At 36.1% G+C, this 23813-nt stretch overlaps 1 protein-coding gene across 12 annotated transcripts in view; it reads left to right on the plus strand.

Moving 5' to 3' along the window:
• The window catches only part of EML5 (EMAP like 5), a 179354-nt gene that overhangs the window by 17413 nt on the left and 138128 nt on the right, over window positions 1–23813 (plus strand). For all 12 annotated transcript variants that reach the window (XM_003260857.4, XM_030803912.1, XM_030803910.1 and 9 more), the window contains exons 2-7: window positions 5008–5167; window positions 13419–13517; window positions 15592–15660; window positions 19112–19297; window positions 20661–20796; window positions 23100–23301. In XM_003260857.4, the coding sequence (XP_003260905.2) occupies window positions 5008–5167; window positions 13419–13517; window positions 15592–15660; window positions 19112–19297; window positions 20661–20796; window positions 23100–23301 (852 nt within the window). The remainder of the gene's footprint in view (window positions 1–5007; window positions 5168–13418; window positions 13518–15591; window positions 15661–19111; window positions 19298–20660; window positions 20797–23099; window positions 23302–23813) is intronic.

Raw genomic sequence — 23813 nt, forward strand, 5'->3', positions numbered from 1 at the left:
ATTGGGGGAAACCAGCCCCCGATATTCAACGTGGGTCCTTTTCTATTTTCCCTAAGTGTCAGCCGGTCTGAGAAATAAAGGGAAAGAGTACAAAAGAGAGAAATTTTAAAGCTGGGTGTCTGGGGGAGACATCACATGTTGGCAGGTTCTGTGATGCCCCTCAAGCTGCAAAACCAGCAAGTTTTTATTAGTGATTTTCAAAAGGGGAGAGAGTGTACGAATAGGGTGTGGGTCACAGAGATCACATGCTTCACAAGGTAATAAAATATCACAAGGCAAATGGAGGCAGGGCGAGATCACAGGACTGGGGCGAGATTAAAATTGCAAATGAAGTTTCAGGCATGCATTGTCATTGGTAACTTTTCAGGAGACAGGTTGAGAGCAGACAACTGGTCTGACCAAAATTTATTAGGCGGGAATTTCCTCGTCCTAATAAGCCTGGCAGCGCTACGGGAGACTGGGGCGTATTTCATCCCTTATCTACAACCATAAAAGACAGACATTCCCAAAGTGGCCATTTTAGAGACCTCCCCTTGGGAATGCATTCTCTTTCTCAGGGATGTTCCTTGCTGAGAAAAAGAATTCAGCGATATTTCTCCTATTTGCTTTTGAAAGAAGAGAAATATGGCTCTGTTCCGCCTGGCTCTCAGGCAGCCAGATCTAATGGTTATCTCCCTTGTTCCCTGAACATCGCTGTTATCCTGTTCTTTTTTCAAGGTGCCCAGATTTCATATTGTTTAAACAATTTGTACAGTTAATGCAATCATCACAGGGTCCTGAGGTGACATACATCCTCAGCTTACGAAGATGATGGGATTAAGAGATTAAAGACAGGCATAGGAAATCACAAGAGTATTGATTGGGGAAGTGATAAATGTCCATTAAATCTTCACAATTTATGTTCAGAGATTGCAGTAAAGACAGGCGTAAGAAATTATAAAAGTATTAATTTGGGGAACTAATAAATGTCCATGAAATCTTCACAATTTATGTTCTTCTGCCATGGCTTCAGCGGGTCCCTCTGTTCAGGGTCCCTGACTTCCCACAACAGTATGCCATGAAGTAACTAGTCTTAAAACAAATAGAATGTTGGAAGTTCTCAGCAAAGAAATAGAAGTTGTAGAAAAATGGAATACTTAGAACTGAAAATATAAAAATATAAGTAATTCTCCAGTGGACTCAATTTCTGAGTCTGCATGGTAGCCAGACTGGCCCCAAAGATATCCATAGTGGAACCTGTGAATTTTTTATGTTAAACATGGCACACAGGACTTTGCAGATATAATTAAGGTAGGGATGGACCTTAAGATATTGAGAGTATCTTGAATTATCTAGATGGACCCAGTCTAATTATGTGAGCCCTTAAAAGCAAATAATTTTCTTTAGCTGGCATGAGGAAACATGCAGCAGAAGTCAGAAAGATTCAAAGCTTGAGAAGAACTCAATGTGCCATTGCTGATTGGAAGATGGAAGTGGTAACACGATGAGGCATGCAGTTGGCCTTGAGGAGGTGAGCAGTTCCTCCTTGACAGCCAGCAGGGGAGTGAAAGCCTCAGTCCCTTTACCACAAGGAATTGAATTCAGCTAATGTTCTGAATGAACTGGAAGCTGACTCATCCCCAGAGACTCTAGAAAGTAATTTAATTGTGTTAACACCTTGACTTTTGGCCTTGTGAGACTGTATGCACAGGACTCAGCTGAGCCACACTGTAACCAGATTTCTGCCCTGCAGAACTGGGAGATAATAAGCTTGTATTGCTTTAAGATGCTAAATTTATGGTAATTTGTCACATCAGCATAGAAAGCTAATATAGTACCCTTGTTACAAACTACTATGTTACTTTTTTTTTTGGATGCTGGCAAAGACATGAAATTCCTAGGTTAGAGACAAAGGACTTCATTATTCATGGCATAGAAAGCAGCATGAGCTAGTCATGGCAGAATGCACATCCTTTTCAAGTGCCAAAACGTTTACCAAAATAGGCTATATATTATAAAACCTTAACAAAGTTAAAAGAATTGAAATCATATAGAGTATGTTCTCTGACCATAATGGAATCAAAATAAAAATCAGTAACACAGAACAGAAGAGAAAGTAGAAAATATTATGACCCAGAAGAAAATGAAAATACAACGTATCAAAATTTGTGAAATTCAGCCAAAGCAGTGTTTCAAGGGAAATTTGGAGCATTAAATGCATATTTTTGAAAAGAATAATCATCTCAGGTCAGTAATCTAAGAGTCTGACTTAAGAAAATAGAAATGGAAGAGCAAACTCAAAAGCAAAGTAGGAAATAATGAAGACAGTTAGTGCAAACAGTGAAACAATAGAGAAAAACCTAAAGCTGGTTCTTTGAAAAGAATCAGATTGATAAATTTCTAGCTAGGCTGACCAAGAATAAAAAGGAGAAGACAAAAATTACCAGTATTCATCAGGATATCACTACTGACTTAAAGACATTAAAAGGAGAATAAGGGATTACTATAACAACTTATACATTTGACAACTGAGATGAAATGAACTATTCCCTTGAAAGATATAAACTATCAAACTCACAAAAATAAATGATTCCAATTCCACACAATTGCTTATAGAAAATAGAAGAGGAGGGACTACTTCTCAACTGTGTTTATGAGGCTGGCATCGCTCTAATACAAAATCCAGATTTGAAGAAAAGGAAACTACAGACAACTGTCCCTCATTAATATAGATGTAAAAATTCTCAACAAAATAAGCTAATAAGCAAATAAAATCCATCAGTAGGATAATGTATCATGACCAGGTAGGGTTCATTCCAGGAATACAAGGCTGGTTCAACATTTGAAAATTAATTAGTGTAATTTGCTATATAATCACTAAAGAAGAAAAACCAGGTGGCTATCTCAGTAGATACAGGAAAAGCATTTGACAGAATTTAATATTTATTCATATTTTTAAAATGCTTAGCAGACTAGGACTAGAAGGCCACTTCTTTAACCTGACTATAAAAGCATCTGTAAAAAATCTACAGCTAAGTTTATGCCTAATGGTGAGAGACTGAATGTTTTCCTTGTAAAATCAGGAAAAAGACCAGAGTGTCTATTCTTGTCATCCTGCTATTTTACTGAGGACTTTTGCATCGATGTTCATCAGGGATACTGGCCTGAAATTTTCTTTTTTTGTTTTGTCTCTGCCATGTTTTGGTATCAGGATGATGCCAGCCTCATAAAGTGAGTTAGGGAGGGTTCCCTCTTTTTCTATTGTTTGGAAGCATTTTAGAAGGAGTGGTACCAGCTCCTCTTTGTACCTTTGATAGAATTTGACTGTGAATCTGTCTGGTCCTGGGCTTTTTTTTGGTTGGTAGGCTATTAATTACTGCCTCAATTTCAGAACTTGTTATTGGTCTATTCAGGGATTCGACTTCTTCTTGGTTTAGTCTTGGGAGGGTTGTGTGTGTCTAGGAATTTATCCAGTTCTTCTAGATTTTCTAGTTTATTTGCATAGAATTGTTTATAGTATTCTCTGATGGTAGTTTGTATTTCTGTTGGATCAGTGGTGATATCCTCTTTGTCATTTTTTATTGTGTGTATTTGATTCTTCTCTCTCTTCTTATTAGTCTGGCTAACGGTCTATTTTTTTTATCTTTTCAGAAAAACAGGTCCTGATTCATTGATTTTTTGAAAGGGTTTTCTCTCTCTCTCCTTCAGTTCTGCTCTGATGTTAGTTATTTGTTGTCTTCTGCTAGCTTTTGAATTTGTTTGCTCGTTTCTCTAGGTCTTTTAATTGTGATGTTAGGGTGTCAATTTTAGATCTTTCCCACTTTCACCTGTGGGCATTTAGTGCTATAAATTTCTCTCTAAACACTGCTTTAGCTGTGTCTCAGAGAGTCTGGTGTGTTGTGTCTTTGTTCTCATTGGTTTCAAAGAACTTATTTCTGCCTTAATTTCATTATTTACCCAGTAGTCAGTCAGGAGCAGGTTGTTCAGTTTCCATGTAGTTGTGTGGTTTTGAGTGAATTTCTTAATCCTGAGTTCTAACTTGATTGCACTGTGGTCTGAAAGACTGTTCGTTATGATTTCCATTATTTTACATTTTCTGAGGAGTGTTTTACTTCCAATTATGTGATGCTAAGAAGAATGTATATTCTGTTGATTTGGGATGGAGAGTTCTGTCGATGTCTGTTAGGTCTGCTTGGTCCAGAGCTGAGTTCAAGTCCTGAATATCCTTGTTAATTTTCTGTCTCATTGATCTAATATTGACAGTGGGCTATTAAAGTCTCCCACTATTACTGTATGGGAGTCTAAATCTCTTTGTAAGTTTCTTTTTTTTGTTTTTTTTCCAAGATGGAGTTTCACTCTTGTTGCCTAGGCTGGAGTGCAATGGCATGATCTCGGCTCACTGCAACCTCTGCCTCCCGGGTTCAAGCTATTCTCCTGCCTCAGCCTCCCGAGTAGCTGGGATTATAGGCGTGTGCCACCATGACTGGCTAGTTTTTTATTTTTAGTAGAGATGGGGTTTCTCCATATTGGTCAGGCTGGACTTGAACTCCTGACCTCAGGTGATCCACCCGCCTCGGCCTCCCAAAGTGCTTGGATTACAGGTGTGAGCCACTACGTACTGCCCGTCTCTTTGTAAGTTTCTTAGAACTTGCTTTATGAATCTGAGGTCAGGAGTTCAAGACTAGCCTGGCCAATGTGGCAAAACCCCATCTCTACTAAAAATACAAAAATTAGCCGGGCATGGTGGCGGGTGCCTGTAATCCCAGCTACTCAGGAGTCTGAGACACGAGAATCACTTGAACTTGGCGGGATGGAGGTTGCAGTGAGCTGAGATCACACCACTGCACTCCAGCCTAGCTGACAGAACGAGACTGTCTCAACAAAAATAATTTAAAAAAAATCCAAATTGTCTAAAGTGGATAAAGTCTAATGTTCACACTGGTATATGTGTTTTACATCTACCAAATACTATAAAATCTGTATAAGCAATTTTTAATAATACTACTTATTTATTTCCTTATTTTACAGCCTTGCATTGCACCCTGAACGAGTGTTGGTAGCAACAGGACAAGTTGGGAAAGAGCCTTATATTTGTATTTGGGATTCATACACTGTGCAGACCATATCAGTTTTAAAGGATGTTCATACACATGGTATAGCTTGCTTGGCGTTTGACTTAGATGGACAGGTATGTGACAGTTTTTCATTTTTTTCTAAATTGTATGTTAAGGTATATTATAGAAAATGATTATAAATCTATAAATATGAAATTGGACACTTGATGAAAAGTATTTGTCCAAAGGTGGAGGTGGGTAGGTGGGGTGGGTGGTTGATATATAACAATGGGGTTTTTATTTCATCATGTCAAGAATTTTCTCAATTGAATTAATTACTACCTTGAAAGCCAAAGTGATTTTGATTCAGTGGAATATTACCTGGTTATTATAGAGATTTTTCTATATAACTCTTTTCCAGATAGGATATTTTGATAGGACAGATGGATGATATCTTAGGAAAATTTTCTCAGCTGTATATATTTTATTTTAAATTTTTTTTTATTTTTAGAGACAGGGTCACACTCTGCTGCCCAGGCTGGAGTGCAGTGACATGATCATAGCTCACTGCAGCCTCATACTCTTGGTTTCAAGCAATCCTCTTGCCTCACCCTCCTGAGCAGCTAGGACTACAGGCACATACCATCATGCCTGGCTAATTTTTTTTTTTTTTTTGTAGAGATGGGATCTCATTGTGGTGCCCAGGCTGGTCTCAAACTTCTGGCCTTAAGCTATCCTCTGGTGTTGTTGACCTCCCAACGTGCTGGAATTACAGGCTTGAGCCACTGCACCCAGCCTGTATTTCAATTTTCAGTTACCTTAAAGGTTGTCTATTAAAATTATATTTTTATTGAATATAATGGAACAATTCCTATGAGTTATTTTTTGTACAAAATCAAAGTTCACAACAAAGGATATAATTATCACTCAACTGACTAATCAGTTTCTAAATTATCATCTACTTCTAGTCAATGATTTTAAAAAGTTAAACAAGTCAAGGGCTTTTTTTGTGGTGCTTTTATGGAAATTGTTATACCTAAAAATACTTTTAAAGTTACCAGTAAAAAGTTGGATCTTGCAGGTTGTTCATTTATAATCTTTAAAAGTTTTATGTTGTAATTAGACTTTAAAATCATTTTAAATTTTAGAACAATTTTAGTTATCTGCTTTTTAATTCATAAAATTAGTTTTATAGATCTCAATTTTACAGAAACAAATTACAGTGTGTTCTATCCCCTTGAACATGATAGCCAGTAGATGTTTTTATATATTACTCTGAGGAATAGCTGCTTTGAGTAGCATAGGTTAATATGATTTTCTGGTAATGAGATGAGAGAGTTCCCTTGTCCCCTTTGCAGGACTTGTAACAGGGGTGTGGCTCGTTTACTTGGCTGCCTAGCTCAAACCCCTTGCGGGAGTGGGGCACGCAGGTGAGAGGTTGCAGGAGAGCCGGGGTGAGTGCCTTTGGGTGCTGGCTTGCCTGTGGCAGCATCTAGGGGTTACCCACAACCTCTGGAGCCCCAGAGGGTGTGTGTTACAAACAGTACTCTTTAACACCGGCAGCTTAAGTGTTAAACAACTCAGTGAAGAGTCAGTGTGACAGCCTTTTTGGGTTCCTGCACCCAGTGCATCCTGGATTGTCCAGCGTCCAGGAAGAACCAGGTTACATGAACAGATTGAAGGGTGGTGTATATGGAGGATTTTATTGAGCAATGGAAGTGGCTCTCAGTGGGGTGGGGAACTGGAAAGGAGATGGAGTGGGAAGATAATCTTCTCCTGACCATCCCTGGCCAAACTCCTCTTGATGTGCAGACACTTCTCTTCTCTCCTTCTCTGCAGTGCTGTTTTGCTCCTCTGCCAGTGGAGTTTGGGGTTTTTATGGGTACAGGGTTGGGGTTGTGGTGGGTCAGAGTGATTTTGGCAAAGGCAACATTCGGGCAGGAAAACAGGAATGCATGTTTTCATTTAGGGCCAGGGGTCCAGGCTTGAGGGTAGAACCCTTGCCAGGGACCCCACCCTCTTCCACCCAGTATTTCCCTGCCTCCTGTTCATATTAGTAAGAGATGACTTTCTGGTAATGGATCTATAAAGACTTAATTGGAATCTCTTATTTGGAAAAAAATGTGCTTCTAGGTTTATATCACCACATAGCAGTGTTTGGCAATTGCATAAACTTAATTCATGTCCCATTTTTGCTATTATTTTTCAAGTCTTAATGTTCTGTCAGAATTTCATTTTATTTTTTAAAGGAAATAATAATACCTATTTCATAGGAGCATAAAATGTTATAAAACAAACCTACAAAGTTATTTTAAAAAATCACTTATTTAAGGTGTTATGAAATTCAAGCCATTTTAATTATAAGCATCTATAACATTAAATATAGATATTTTCTTCATAGCTTTAAATTTGCCCTTTCTAAATGTAATATATTGCATTGCTGAGGAATTTCTTTTATATATCCAAGGAGAAATCATGCCCATAGCTTTTACTAGTTGAAAGTGTTCAATTTCACTTATTTTGAGCAACTTATAAGAAAAGTCTTGGGTACATGTATTTCATTATCACAGATCTTCATGAGAACATATTACTTAAAATTTTAAGTTCATAAAAACATAATAGCTAAAGGTGTTCAGCACATATACCAAGTGCCAGGCATTAGGCTAAGCCTGCATTATCTCATTTAATCCTCCCAACAACCCTTTGGAATAGATGCTATTATTATCTCTTTCTTATTTAAATATTTGGTGTGCTAAAATTTTTTGTAGATACTTCCAATTCAGTTAATGGACACAAATAAGATTTTGTCTGGGAATAGTATCAGGGAGGAATTTGGGAAGATGGATAGAGGCTTCTTTATCTGGTTTTCTTTCTCCTTCTCTGATTATTACTTCTTATCTTTAAAGGAGTCTTTCCTTGTCTGCTTCTTAAATATCAGTGTTCTTCAGGAGTCTGTAGCCTTTTCTTTTCACTTTACTTATGTTCTCTGGGTGAGTGTGTAGGCCCATGACTTAACTTCCACATCGGCTAACAGTGGCCCTGGCTTCTCAACTCTAAATATCTCACTTGAATGTTCTGTAGATATTCCATTTTCTACATTTAAAACTGAATTCTCTCTTTATTCAAACTCTATCAAAAAAAAAAAAAAAAAAACAAACTCTTCCTCTTGGCTTGTGCCCTACCTCTCCAGCCTTGTCTCTTGCCGCTTTCCAGTTAGCACTCCTTCCCTCCCCTGGATTGAATTACTGGCACTCTCTTGAAAGCACCATGATCTCTCTAATCTTGAGGTCCTTTGTTCTGAAATGTACTTTCTATTACTTTTCTACAGACTGTCTCTGACTCTCTCTTCCAAGATATGGATTAAGCATTACTTTTGCTTGAAAACTTTCTTTATTCTCTTTCTCACCTACCAAGTCTGGGTTAAAAGAAATGGTAAAGTAAAAAATGATAAAAAGCTAGAAGAGGAGGTAGTATTTGCTGTGTCATTTCTACCTCGTCCTGTCTGTTGTTGCGTAACCTATGCATAGGGATGTTGGTTTGGGCCATGATATGTTTATCAAGCCTACAGAGAAAGTGCTCTCAAGTCTAGTTTGTTATTGCCCGTACAGAACTAGATGTATCGAGGCTCTATTTGGATACATGGAATTTTAAAGTTTTTGGTCAATTGTGTTTTGCTGTGTGTATTTGATGAGCTATGCCAGACAGAGGAGACATCAGTAGAAAGAACAGAAGTGCCCCTCTGGCTATTCCTCACTTAATATACTTGTCTTGTGAAATTTTAACCTCTACATAGTATTCTGATAGCAAGAGGTAGATATCTTTGTTCTAGCTAGATTTTTGCTGATGCCCTTTGGTTCTCAAATAGTAAATACTCTCAGGAGGTACAAATCATCTCCTCTTGTTCTCTGGGTTTTCTGCTAGCTTGATTTGATGGAGAGTCATAACAAACTGTATTCTGTATCTTTTTATATAAATTATTCATTCCACCAATTTTGGAGTTTAAATAGTAAAACCTTTTCAGAAACTAATTGGGTACTAGATGGCATTTCTCATTTGGACAGTTAGAGAGCGTAGGTTCTTAAAGCTAATTAAGGTTATGGTAAACTAATATAATAATAATATGATGCAAACATTTATGTAACATCAGTCATATACCAGGCACTCTAACTCCTTTAAGTAGTATATATGTCAATTTTCATAGTAACCCCTGTGAGGTATTTTTATTTGTCCCCATTTAACTATGGTTATAGTAAACTAATAGCAGTAATAATAATGATATGAAGCAAACATTAAATAACATTAACCATATATCAGGCACTCTAACTCCTTTAAATAGTATATATGTTGATTCTCATAGTGACCCCTGTGAAGTACTTTTATATCCCCATTTAATAGGTGAAAAAAGTAAGGTACAGGGAGGCTAAATAATTGTCCAAAGTCACCCTGCTAGTAAGAGATGATGTTCAAACCTAGGCAATCTGCTACCAGAATCTATGCTCCAAACCACTGTTTGATAAGCTGTCTATAATAAGTGAAATAGTAAATATTTTAAGCTTTGTGGGCCATTTGGTCTTTGCTGTAACTACCCAGCTCTGCATTGCAGTGCAGTGTGAAAGCAGTCATAGACAATGCATGAAAGAATGAGTGTGGCTATAGTCCAGTAAAATTTTATTTGCAAAAACATAGGTACAGACAGGATTTGGCTTGAGAGTTGTACTTTGCCTGACCCCTGCTCTAAACCAGTACTTTTCACAGTATGTGTTGTGGGTTTTTCCTCACATTTTTCTTGTTATTTCTTCTTTGACCTTTTGGTTCCTTAGAAGTATGTTGTTAATTTCCAAATATTTGGGAGATTTTCTGGATAACATTCTGTTACTCTGTTTTTGTCAGAGAACATACTCTGTATTTTAATTTTTAAAAATTTATTGACACTTTGTAATCCAAATTTTTGTGATCTTCATATTTCATGTATATTTGGAAAGAATATGAAAAAGTATATTCTGCTGTTTCTTCTGTTTATGGTGCTATTGTCATTTATTTTATTAATACTTCTACATGTTTTGAAAACCCCGTAATAACTGTTATTTTGCCTTAAATAGTTGTTAAAATTTTTTTAACGAGAAAAATCTTAACGTATTTACCACTTGGACACTCTCGTGTAAATCGTTTCTATTTGATATCATTTTACTTCTGAGTGAGAAAACTTTCATGATCATATCTTGTGCAGGTTTACTGATGATTCATTTTCTCAGCTTTGGTTTGCTTGAAAAAGACTTTGTTTTGACTCAATTTTCAAAGGATATTTTTGCTTAGTATACAATTCTGTGCGGACTTTTTTCTGCCTCAGCACTTTAAACTGTTTGTCCATTGTCTTCTAACTTGCATCACTTTGGATGAGCAGTCTAGGATAATTTTTAAATCTTTGTTCCTCCATACAGCAGTTGTCCTTTTTTGTCTGGCTGCTGTTGAGAATTTGCCCTTTAGTGATGGCTTCAGCAATTTGTTTGCCATATGTCTTGTGTGTTTTTTCTGTGTGAATGATTATCCTGCTTGGGATTTGTTGAACGCCTTATATTTGTGGATTTATGGTTTCATCAATTTAGGAAACATTTTACTATTATTTCTTCAGTTTTTTTTTTTCTTTTCCTCTGTCTTTTCTCTCCTTCTGGAGCCATAATTACCTGTATATTAGACCACTCGATATTTTCCTACAGGTCATTGAAGCTCTGTCAGTTCTTCTTTTCTTTTTCTTTCTGTACTTTATTTTGGATGGATTCTATTGCTATGTCTTCAAGTTTATTTATCTTTTCATCATTGTCTGGGCTGCTGTTAATCCTTGAGTAAATTTTCATTTTAGATAATGTAACAGTTTTCTATGTCGTTCTTTTATATCTTTTATTATTTTATTCTTGGTATGTTTGATAATTCTTGAGTGTCTTAAAAATGTTAATTTTAACAGCAAATGTCTCCTAATTTTAATTATCTCTGGGTTTCCTGAGTCTATTTCTATTGAGTGATTTTCCCCCAGGTTATTAGTCACAGTTTCCTGTTTCTTCACTTATCAGTAATTTTATTATATCCTTTTAAAGTATATGGACACTGTTCTGGCAAACAGTCAAGTTCCTCATGAATCAGTTTCATCTTTGTGAAAAGCTTGCTTTCCAACTTTTATGAGGCAGCACTAGAGTAGCTTTTGCTCTAGAATTACTGGTATAATTTCACTATTAAGGTATGACACTCGCCTCCTGACCTCAGGATTCCTAATGACTGCCCAGCGAGTTCAAAGAGATATCTTCATTCTGGTTATTGAGAATTTGAGTGATTCTGGGCCGTTTGTGATCACTGAGAATTTTTTTGCTTTTAGCTCTCTAGTAATTGTTCTTTTCGTAGAATTTCTTCTTTGCATGACCTCATAGAGTTCATCCTATGCGTGCAGAGATTAATATTCTCAAATCTTACTATAGATAGTTTTACTGGAGCTCTTTTCCTGCTCTGCAAATTCTAGCCATCTTGTCCTCTCTGAACTCCAGGCTCTGTTTGTCCAAATTAGTAAGTCTACTGGGCTCTCTTTGGATTCCAACTTTCTGTGCCATAGTCTGGAAATTGCCTCCTAGTTGGAAGCTGGGGTGATTATAGGACTTAATTTGTTTTCTCCTCTTTCAGGGTTCACAGTGCTTTACTTCCTGTTGCAAATGTCTCAAAACATTTGTTTCATGTATTCTGTACAGTTTCTAGCTGTTTATGGCAGGGGCGGGTAGGGGAGGGTAAATTCAGACCTTGATACTCCTTCATGGCTAGAAGTCCATCTTTTATGTTTTTAAACCTCTCTCATACTTTCGATCTCACTATCCACTTCTGTTTTCAACTTTGTCTTTTTATCTCCTGCTGATCTTGTATTTAACTCTTTCACTGAATTTTTAACTTATTTTATTTTTTGTTTCCGGAAGTTCCGTTTGCTTCTTCAAGTTTCCTTGGATACTTTTTATAGTTTCATATTCTTTGCTCATATACAGATATTTTGAATCCTTAATTTTATTTCTCACATTAAGCTTATTTCTCACATTAAGCTTATTTTATGTTAACTAATAATTCCATGTCTGATATTTTTTGCAAGGCCAACTTTGCTGTTTGTTGTGACTTGCCCATTCTCACTCATGGTTTCTTATTTTGTTGTGTTTGTGTGTGTGGGTGGGGTGGTTTGTTTAATTTTTTAGCTTATTATCATTATTATTATTATTTTTTGAGACAGAGTCTTGCTGTGTCTCCCAGGCTAGAGTGCAGTGGAGCGACCTCAGCTCTCTGCAACCTCCACCTCCTGGGTTCAAGTGATTCCCCTGCCTCAGCCTCCCGAATAGATGGAATTACAGGCATGCGTCACCATGCCTGGCTAATTTTTGTAATTTTAGTAGAGATGGGGTTTCAACTTGTTGCCTAGGCTGGTCTCAATCTCCTGGCCTCAAGCAATCTGCCTGCCTTGGCTTTCCAAAGTGCTGGGATTACAGTGTGAGCCACTGCACCTGGCCTTTTTTTTTTTTTTTTTTTAGCTTATTTTTATTGAATTGCTACATGTAGGAATTCTTTGAGGGATGGATCGAAGTTGCGGTACTTCATTTAGGATTTATATTTGCTTGGGCCACATTGCTGAAGTTCCTTGAAGACACAACCAACCCTGAAGACTACTTTGAATTAAACTTCCTAGTTGAAGGATTCATGTTTAATGTGAATTTAGGCCAGCAACCATGTGAAGTATGCTTGTGGTCACAAATGTTCAGGGAGGTGTTTCTCCCTCTTCATGAGTTGCCTCCGCTTCTTTAGGAAGGGGTTATTTGTTGTTTCTGAGAAGTTTACTGCTTTAATCAGAGGCGGTCTGCAATTCAAATCCCCACCTTAGGTAGGCCCTAGTCTTTGTCTCCTATTCTTCCTCAGCCCACAGCACAGAAATCAGGGGTACAAGTATTCACCCGATGCCTTTAGAGTCCAGTAGGTGTAGGTGTTTTCTCATCCTCCAGGTTTCCCACTGGAAATCACTTTGGTTTTGTTCTTGGATTTCTTAATTTTTTGACAGCTCAGCAGTCCATTTAAAAAGATGATTTTACATTTTATCTAGTATTTTTAGTTTTTGGTAGGAGGTATATTTAGGATATTTTGTCAATCCTACTGTTAGAAATGGAAGTCTGTCTTCTGTTTCATAATGTGAAGATCTATACATATGTGGAAATACTAACAAGGTGAAATACATTCAGCCTTTATGAGGTCTATAAAATATAGGTGTGTATGTTTTATGTTTATAAAAACCCATGAGTATAATTTACTTGCTATTTATAATTTAGTTTCTCTTTGATTTGTTTACATTTTTATTCCTTCCTGGACTTGGACATAATTCAGCGCCTGGTTTCAGTTGGACTTGATTCAAAGAATGCAGTTTGTGTTTGGGACTGGAAAAGGGGAAAAATGTTGTCTATGGCTCCTGGTCATACAGATAGAGTAAGTATTCCCTTTTGAGATTTCTAATGAGTACTGGAAGGGAAAGACCAGAAGAGAGTTCAGGGGATTTTATTCTTCTGTATTTTGTTATTGCCAGATAGGTTGTGTGTAATTAAAATTTTACAATTGGTAAATAATTGTACAGATGTAAAAACTCTTAAAGTCTTAGAGTACATATGTTTTGTAGGACTTGGAAACATGATTCGATATGTATAGCATTGGCATAAGACTTTTTTTCTTTTTTTGTATTACACTTTAAGTTCTGGGGTACATGTGCAGAACGTGCAGGTTTGTTACATAGGTATACACGTGCCATGGAGGTTTGCTGCACCCATCAACCCATCATCTACATTAGGTATAAGACTTTTAACCCGGTGTTTGCTTCAGTAAAAACAAGATATTTCCATTTTTTAAAACAGTGTTATTGAAATAGATATACATAGGGATGCACATATTTAAGGTGTGAAGTTTGATGGGTTTGACATATGCAGACACCCATTATTCAAATCTCAATTTAAAAATTGAATGGTTTGAGCCTAGGATCTGTTTAGTTTGGCTTACCACTAATTTGTTACATATATATTATGGTTAAGGTGAAAAATGATGTTGCTTGTGTGGATTTAAAATTACGTATTACTATTACATTTTTTAGAGACCTAACATTTTTAGCTGACAACTTGTTAGCATATATATTCCTCATTCCAAGTTGTATATAAACAATACATCATAGCCAGCTTTTAATTAAATATTATACTATTTTTATGGATGTAGATCAAAAAAGTTATAAACTCCTAAAAGTGTCTAATTTGTGTGTATGTATGTGTAGTAAAATCCTAACCTGAACCAGCACAGAGGCATGGCCAATGATTCTATTTGGTGGGAATTTATGACTAAAAGTTGGGTAGAAAATTTTGTGTATATTCGCATTTTGGAGAATACATTTGGTTTTTAGTAGCTGCACAGAGAGGCCTATTACACACACACACACACACACACACAACACACAATTTAGACCATTATTAAAATGTTGGATATATTTTATTAGACAGCTGGCATGTTCTTAGCTGCTTTGATCAAAGCATTTTGCACATGACTATTTGGAATTTAATAAATAGACCCATTATTATAAAATATGACACTGTCAATGGAGTTTTTGAAAGTATTATTGTGGTTGAATATTTCAAAGTTGCATTGATATGTTTTTCATATAATCTGTATTATGGTGAGTTGTTAAATATTAACTGTAATATGTATTCTTTCTTCATTATCACTAAAGAGCATCACTTTGTAAATTTTTAGAGTATACCAAAATGTAAAGTGTACATTTTAGTATACCAAAAATGTAAACCTTTTAGAGGTAGGTTGATAAGGTGTCAAAGAAACATGAAGACTACCAGAAAGCAGAATAAATAATTTTTTAAATGTTAGTTTTTCTTTCATCATTTGTTTAATTACGTTTCTCATTCGTATTTTATTTCACCTGGGTTTTTGCTTGTTTGCTTTTGTAACAAAATGTTTTGCATGTGTTTAGAATTTATGGAATTTTAGAAAATAATGAAGCCTGGAGACTCCCAAAATTTAAGTATAAGTTAACTTTGACCTTTAAACAGTGAAAAAAATTACTGTAAAATCAGTGTTTGGATTCTTTACATAAATAGTTCTGAGTGATAGAAAGCTATAAAGGTGTTTCTTATTTCTAGGCTGTATAAGTGTCATGTTCCATTCTGAATCTCTTTTCTGTAGAAATTATGCAAGCACCTCCCTTTGTGCCCTAATTCTGTTCAACCATTCTTGTTATTTATGGACCAAATTGTTTTAAAAACTAAAAATAAACAGACGTGTCAAATTTTACTCCAGTAGTGTTTGAAGTTCATAGAAACTAAGAAATGCTTTTTATTTCTTATCATTTTCAAATTTACTTTATTTCTCATAAGATTTTGAAGTGTGGGATTCTGATTATTATTTATTGACGAATATTTTATGATTAGGAGTTTGGGCCATTTGGTCTTTTGGACAGGATTTTTAAATGATTCTGGAAATAAGTATTTTAATCATGAATCTGATTTGTTTACAGATATTTGATATTTCTTGGGATTTGTACCAGCCAAATAAACTTGTCAGCTGTGGTGTAAAACATATCAAGGTACTAGAAGGGTCTTGTTTTATAACAGTCACGTTTAGTTCTCTGCTGCTAAGTATATATCGCACTGTTAACAATTTAGCCTGCTTTCAGAATTTTGATAGTACTTATTTTTAAAACGGCAATGTTTTTATTGTTCTTACGTTCAATCAAACAAATATATGTATTATTTGCTTTGAACTATTGTAAGGGATATAGGTATGAATAGGAAATTAATAAGCCACATTCCATAAAGAAATTTGTAGTCTAGTGAGGTAGGATTCACTGTGTCCATCCTGTTTCTTCATGTTTCGCTTACAAAGTAAAATGTTGAAAATAGGAAACAAGAGTTTTTCATTTACATAGATAGAATGGTGTGGGAGAAGCAACATGAGGTAGACCTGGCTTTGCCATTTATTAGCTGTTTAACCTAGTATGAGTTATTTAACCTCTTTGAGCTTTTTTTTTTCACATTTTAAAACTGTGACTGCTGTTACCATCCTCAAAGAATTGATGATTAAATAAGGTGGCAGTATATATTCAAGTGCTTGTCAGTGCCCAACACCTGGTCTGCTTTCTGAAAGTGTTGCTTTTCCTTTTTCTGTGTTTGCTCCCTGATTTGACCTCAGCCTTTAAAAATTCTTTTATTTGACAAATAATAATAGTACATATTCATGGGTACATAGTGATGTTTTGATACATAAAAATGTATAGTGATCAGATTAGGGTAATTAGCTATCATCCCAAACATTTGCTATTTATTTGTTTTAGGACCATTCAGTATCCTCCTTCTAGCTATTTGAAACTGTATATTCAAATTACCTATACTCATTCTACAGTGGTATAGAGTAGTAGAACTTATTCCTCCCATCTAGTTATAATTTTGTATCCTTTAACAAATCTCTCCTTGTCCCTCTCTCAGCCTTGAGAGCCACTATTTACTTTGTTTATGAAAGCTCTGGGTTTTGTTTTATAATTACAGCTCAGATTTTGAAGCCTGTAAAGTCAGTGGTGATATTCATTATTATGTTTATAGTTACTTTTAAATCATTGGAACAAATTGGAATTAACTTGCTTTACTTCCACTGTCTGATATAACAGTTCCTGGTAACAGTTAATTCCTAGTGAATTAAGGTTCTGTGTTCACATTCTTTATTTCAATATGCCTAACTCCATCTACGTTTTCTCCAGTGCATCTTTCACTGCTGCTGCAATTCTGGGTTTGTTATTCTGGTATTGATTTGATTGATGGATAGTAGTAAATATTTATTTTTTGACAAATATTTAATACCAAAAAGGCTGTATGCTGGGCTTTACGGCACATGATATAAGCACTATGAAGGTAGAGATTTTTGTCTTGTTCATCTTTGATGGACGGTATGTTTGATATGGTACTTGATATATATTAAGTGCTTAATAAGTGATTGGCAAATTAATTATGAATAAAGAGATCTTACTATTTTATATTATAGTAAAGCTAAAGGCTCCATTTTCAGGTTTTTATAAAAAGCTCATCTTCTCAAACTAAATAAACTATATTTTTATAATGAGTTACATTTCTTTCCCTTTGCTAGAAGAAATGAATAGTAACATAGTTCTCTTTGCAGGCAATACGTGTGAGGAAATTAATTCCCAGAGATGATCTAGAACTGCACTGTCCAACCATACGTAGCTATTTAAACATAAATTAGTTAAATGAAATTTAAAATTCATTTCCTCAGTCATACGAGCAGTACATTTCATATGCTTATGTATCTGGTAGTGGTTATTGTATTGGAAAGCGTGTGTGTGTGTGTGTAATATTTTCATCATCATTGAAATTTCTATTGGTCAATATTGATTTGGATTCTAGAACAATAGTTCTTAACTCTTGCTGAGCATCAAAATAACTTGGATACCTGGTCTTCATGCTTCAGAGATTGTGTCTCAGTTCATCTCAGTTGGGAGTCCAGGCATCCTATTTTATAATTTCCCTAGGTGATTCTAATGTGAAGCTAACATGGGGAATCACTGATCTAGAAGAAAATAATGGATTCAAATTAGGACATTCTGAAAGAGATCAAGCCACTTATATACCCAGAAATTATGGAGATTTTAAGTTTAAAAATTATAAAGTTTAAAGTACTCATTAGATCTTTGAATAGATAATGATCATAATTTTTAGTTCTTTGAGGCTTCAAATTTTAAAATAATAATATTTGATAATAAATTATGTTATTTTAAATGTTAATTACTTATTACAAAGTTGAATTTATTCTTTGGGCCTAATTTCTTTATGCAGAACTATTTAATGTATATATCTCTGCCTGTCCCATTTTTTTGGTTTATTTTTTAGAGATGGGATCCTACCATGTGGCCCATGCTGGAGTGCAGTAGCTATTCACAGGTGTGATTTATAGCTCACTGTAGCCTCAAACTCCTGGCCTCAAACCATCCTCCCACCTCAGCCTCCCAAGTTGCTGAGACTATAGGCATTTGCCACTGTGCCCACTTCCCCCCAACTCCTTTTTCTTTAAATTTCTCTCCATGAACTATAAAAATTTACCTAATTCCACCTAATAGAACAAAAACCCTGGTAATGAAGATTCATGTTTAACTTCTTATTTTCTCCCAAGAATGAACAAATCATTCCACATGGACATCTATCTTTTTTTTTAAGCTTTACAAGCAAAGCAATTGCTCAGCTTTGAAAATATCAAATATTATAGTTACAGTGAGCTGTAGTCACCGTGAGCTGTAGCATACTCCTTTTTTCCTATCTTTAATGTTTCTGTCAGAGAGAGTACATTAGATTTGGTCCTTTTTCTTCTTAGTCTGTGATGACTTATCTTCATTTTCATTGCTAACCCATTCCCAACTTTTTAACTGATTTTTTTTTTTTTCTTGAGACAGAGTCTCACTCTGTGCCCAGGCTGGAGTGCAGTGGTGCACTCTTGGCTCACTGCAACCTCTGCCTCCTGAGTTCAAGCGATTCTCGTGCCTCAGCCTCCCGAGTAGCTGGGATTACAGGCATGCACCACCATACTCGCCTAATTTTTGTATTTTTTAGTAGAGATGGGACTTCGCCATATTGGCCAGGCTGGTCTTAAACTCCTGACCTCAGTTGATCTGCCTACCTTGGCCTCCCAAAGTGCTGGGATTACAGGCATGAGCCACTGTGCCTGGCTTAATCTAAGTTTTAGGTAGATTTCTTTTCAGAAACCTAAGGAAAGCATAGCATATTTTAAAAATAATCTGATTCAAACCCCTTATTCTTACAGATAAGAATTGAAACCAGTGACTATATAGCTGTGCTATAATGTAGCTTTGGACAACACTAGGATGAGAATCTGAACGTTGAATGCTATTTTATCATAAGGCAATTTCTTAGTTAATTTTTAGCTCACTGCTCTAATATAGCATCAAAATATTGGGAATGTTTTACTTTATTTTCTAAGAATTCTTTGGTAATTTGATTATACTATATACCTTTTAGTTCTGGAGTTTATGTGGAAATGCTCTGACCCCAAAACGAGGTGTCTTTGGTAAGACGGGTGACCTTCAGACAATACTGTGCCTAGCCTGTGCAAGGGATGAATTAACATATTCTGGTGCACTCAATGGGGATATATATGTTTGGAAAGGAATCAATCTTATACGAACAATACAAGGAGCCCATGCTGTAAGTATATTTAAGTATTTTAAACACTTTAATGTGTGTTACTTAACCTTGTCTTAGAATGACAGACTGCATAACGTAGTATATTGTTTCTAGTCAGTTTGGTTGCTTGAAAATGCTTTTCTAACTGAATTATCTATTTGTTTTCAAGATTTCAATGAAGAAATCAATTAGACTCATTGATATTTATTACATGAGTATAATTAGTATCTTGTTAAAGCTATTGCTTTAGTATGGTGTCTTTCTGAAGAGTAGTGTTGAAAAAAAGCTTGTTGACTTCAATCTAAAAGTATTCTAGATTAATGACACCAGAATAAAGCTAGTGCTCTTGAGGCTAATTTACCAGAGGCAATTAAATTTTCGTGTAAATAACTTACTAAACTAAAAAAGAAATCTGTTTAAATTTTTAGCGTTTTTTGGTTTGAGCTTTTTAGCAGTTGGGTCCCCCTTACAAAGTAAAGGGAGCTAGATAGCACAAAGCCACCACGTTGTTAACAGCAAGATCTTCATGTAGAAAAGTCCTCAGTGCATTAAATTTCTATTAATTGGGTTTTCCTACCCTTTGCTTTTTTATTTTTTAATTTTTTTGTGGTTGTTGAATTGTTTTTCTTTCCTTTATTCATTTGAATGTTAGGGTTATTAATCTTTTGACAGTCATACATGTTGCAAATATTTCTCCAATCTGTTTGTCTTTGCTTATTACATCTTTTCTCATATGAACAAATTTAAAACTTGTGGGTGATCTGCCATGCATAGAAAAGTCTCTCACAGCCCAAAGTTATCTAAATGTTATTCTGAATTTTTCTAATATTTCTATTTTTTATATTTAGTTATAAATAGTTATAAGTTCATCTGTAATTCATTTTTACATGTGGTATAGGATTTAAATCTATTTTCTTTTATGTTATATCCATATAATTAAATACCACCTTGGTTATATATAATCATGCCTTGATATTTTGGGGGGATTGGCTCCAGGACCACAGATACCAAAATCTGCACATACTCAAGTCTTGCCCTGGGAAACCTGCATATGTAAAGCCCTCCCTATCTACGGGTTTTGCATCCCACAAAGATTGTATTTTGTTCGGGGTTTCTTGTTGATATGGAACTGTGGATGCAGAGCTGACTGTATTTATTGAAAAAAATCCATATAAGTGAGCCAGTGAAGTTCAAATCCACAAGGGGCAACTGTATTAAGTTCCTATGGACTTACTTCTAGATTTTCTTTTGTGTTTTCGGATGTATTTGTTTATTCTTATATCCTACCAAAATATTGTTAAATTGGTTTAAAAGGGTTTCTACCTTCATATAGTAGATGTTCTAAAAAACATTTGTTGTTAAATTATTTTATTTCCTCTTCTAGGCAGGAATTTTTAGCATGAATGCTTGTGAAGAAGGCTTTGCTACTGGTGGCAGAGATGGTTGTATTCGTCTTTGGGATTTAACTTTTAAACCAATTACTGTGATTGATCTCAGGGAAACAGACCAGGGATACAAAGGTAATAACAAAACAAATGTCTTAGAACTAGACAAACTCTAAACTTCCCAAAGATTATCTCTTTCTTTCAGTGAGTATAAATATAAGTTTTGGAAATATAAAGAAGACTTACATTTGCCTCTTCACCCTGTATGCATTTGATTGAAATTCTTCTATTAAGGAGAAATTTTGTCCGTAAAGAGTTTAGGTTCATTGTTAGGAGAAAGATTCTTTCATAAGTCTAATGTCTATTATAATGGGACCTATAGAGAGATGTGAGAGGTACTCACTTAGGTATCTTTAGATTTTGAAAGTATTTCACTATTAGAATGCTAAATATAACTATTTAACAAATAAGCTATCCTAAATAAACAGTTGAGGGTAAATGTTGAGGGTTGGGGAACTTTTGTTCAGGATGATTTGAATGTGATTAGATGTATTTTTCCTTCATCCAAATTTATCAGCAATTGGGGGATTTTTTTTTCTCTTGGGGATTAAAAAAAATTGATGTAATAAAACAGGATCTTTTATTATAAAAGCTACCCACAGGTTTGTGTTTAAATGATATTCCAGTCACCTACAAGTTGTGTGACCTTGGGCTGATAATTTACCCTCACTGTAAATGAGGAGAATAAGAATAAATATATTATTTAGGATATAGGATCAAATGAATTGATATTTCTAAAATGTTTATAAGGATAGCACATAATAAGCATGTAAATGTTGTTATTCTATTTTCATTAGTTTTGCTAAACATTATTGTGCTTTGAAGCTTACAAAATAATTTGAGACTTTTTCTTATCTGATCCTCACGAGAACATTGTGAGGTACACGGTGTCTTTATATTGGCCATGTAACACACTTGAGAAAACTGAAAAACACGTAGCTTTGCTAAGATTACAAAAGACATTGAGGCGTATGCAGAAAAAGTAAAATTCTCTCTTTTTAATGATATTATGAGTATATTGAAGAAATGGAGACAAGAAAAAAGATTATTAGAAGGAAAAGAATACAATTCTATAAAGGTAATTTACTAATTGAGTAGTTATTGAACAATGCAGACTGAAGTGTTAAAAGACTGGCTGAGCAAGTAGATGTGGCTAGAGTTGTCTACAAGGGAGAAGGAAGAAGAGTACATGTCTTGAAGGATGGGTAGGAACTAGATACATAAAAAGACAAATATTTCATGTAGAAAACAACATGGACAATTGAAGAAAATGTGAGTATAGATCAAGGACTTACATATTTCTTCTGTCTCACATCTAAAATATAAAAGGTACAAAATTAACTTCAATTTAGGAAGATTGGAATTATTGACACAGGATATTTTGGGTGCCACCTTGCCAGCTGGAGACCTCCATGGCTGGCAATGCCCCTGTCCAGGGCTGCACTGGGCTCCAGGCTCGCCAGGAGGTACCCTGCCCACTTGGCCTGGCAGGCTGCGCTTGGCTTACACTCTGGCTGGATCCCACATTTGCTGCAGGATCCATGCTCAGCCTGTGGCTGGGCTGGGTGTGCTGTGACCTGCTTCTGCCTTGGGCATTGGCGTCTGGTTGAAGGGAATGTGGTGGCACCTAAAAAAGTTGGGGACTTCAGCAACCCTGAAGCCCCAAAGGGGGTGTTACAGCATGTTAATAGCTCTTTCAGTCCTGCCTAATAAACGGGGGCATATGGTGCCCAGCGGCTCCCTTTCCTGTTGCTTGGCAAGTAGGAGGGGAGTGCTACAGGGTTACACCTCTGTCTGTACTCACTGGTGAGTTCCGAGTTCTTGTCCCACATCCAAGAAGAAAGAGGTTATACTGACAGCTGGCAGGTGAGCAAGGCAAAGAGTTTTATTGAGTGACAAAACAGCTCTCAGTGGAGAGGGTACCCGAGATGAGCTGAAGTCAGGTAGTCTCCCCCGCCCCCAACCCCCTACCCAAAGGTGGGCAGTCCCCAAATATGGCTGAGTGTGGAGCTTTTATGGGTTCAGAATGGAGGATTGCATGCTGATGGGTTTGTGAGTATGCAAAAAAGGCTTTAAAAAGGCACCACTCAGAGATGGGCACAACACTATAAAAAACCAATTAGGGAAGGGTAAATATGTGTAAAGTAGGTGAAAGGTGGGGATCAATCAGAGGAAAGTGCACCAAATGGGAATAGACGTTTTCAGTTGGTCCGTGGATTTATCTGAGACTTGTAGCTTGGCTTTCAGGCTTTAAACTGTCTTAGGTTTGAAGGTTGGATTTCACCGGGACTTGCCCCTATCTGTGTAGGGATTTGTCTGCCTCCTGCTGCTACCATTATTACAGCATTATATATTAAATACAATTTACTTTTTACTAGGTTTGTCTGTAAGGAGTGTGTGTTGGCGAGGTGACCACATTCTAGTTGGAACACAGGACAGTGAAATTTTTGAAATTGTGGTGCAAGAAAGAAATAAACCTTTTCTAATTATGCAAGGGCATTGTGAAGGTGAACTTTGGGCACTTGCTGTCCATCCTACTAAACCTTTGGCTGTGACTGGAAGTGATGATCGTTCGGTCAGGTAAGCAAATTATAAAGTAATTCCATAGGCTGGAATGTATCCTTAGATAAACATAAAGAAAACATGGCCAGGTGCACTGGCTCACACCTGTAATCCCAGCACTTTGGGAGGCCAAGGTGGGCGGATCACAAGGTCAAGAGATTGAGAACATCCTGGCCAACATGGTGAAACCCCGTCTCTACTAAAAATACAAAAATTAGCTGGGCATGGTGGTGGGCGCCTGTAATCCCAGCTACTTGGGAGGCTGAGGCTGGAGAATTGCTTGAACCCAGGAGGCGAAGGTTGCAGTGCGCCGAGATCGTGGCACTGCATTCCAGCCTGGCAACAGAGTGAGACTCCATCTCAAAAAGAAAAGAAAAAATACTCCGATTAAAACTTTATTAGCTCATGGTATAAGAAATGAACATAAGTAATAAGTACTGAAAATTAATAGAATTATTAGTAATATTTTTTCTCTTACAAATATATGATATGGAGTTTGTTCCATATCAGAATGTACAGAACTACCTCCT

Source organism: Nomascus leucogenys, chromosome 22a (assembly GCF_006542625.1).
Source record: "Nomascus leucogenys isolate Asia chromosome 22a, Asia_NLE_v1, whole genome shotgun sequence".
NCBI classification, from domain to species: Eukaryota; Metazoa; Chordata; class Mammalia; order Primates; family Hylobatidae; genus Nomascus; species Nomascus leucogenys.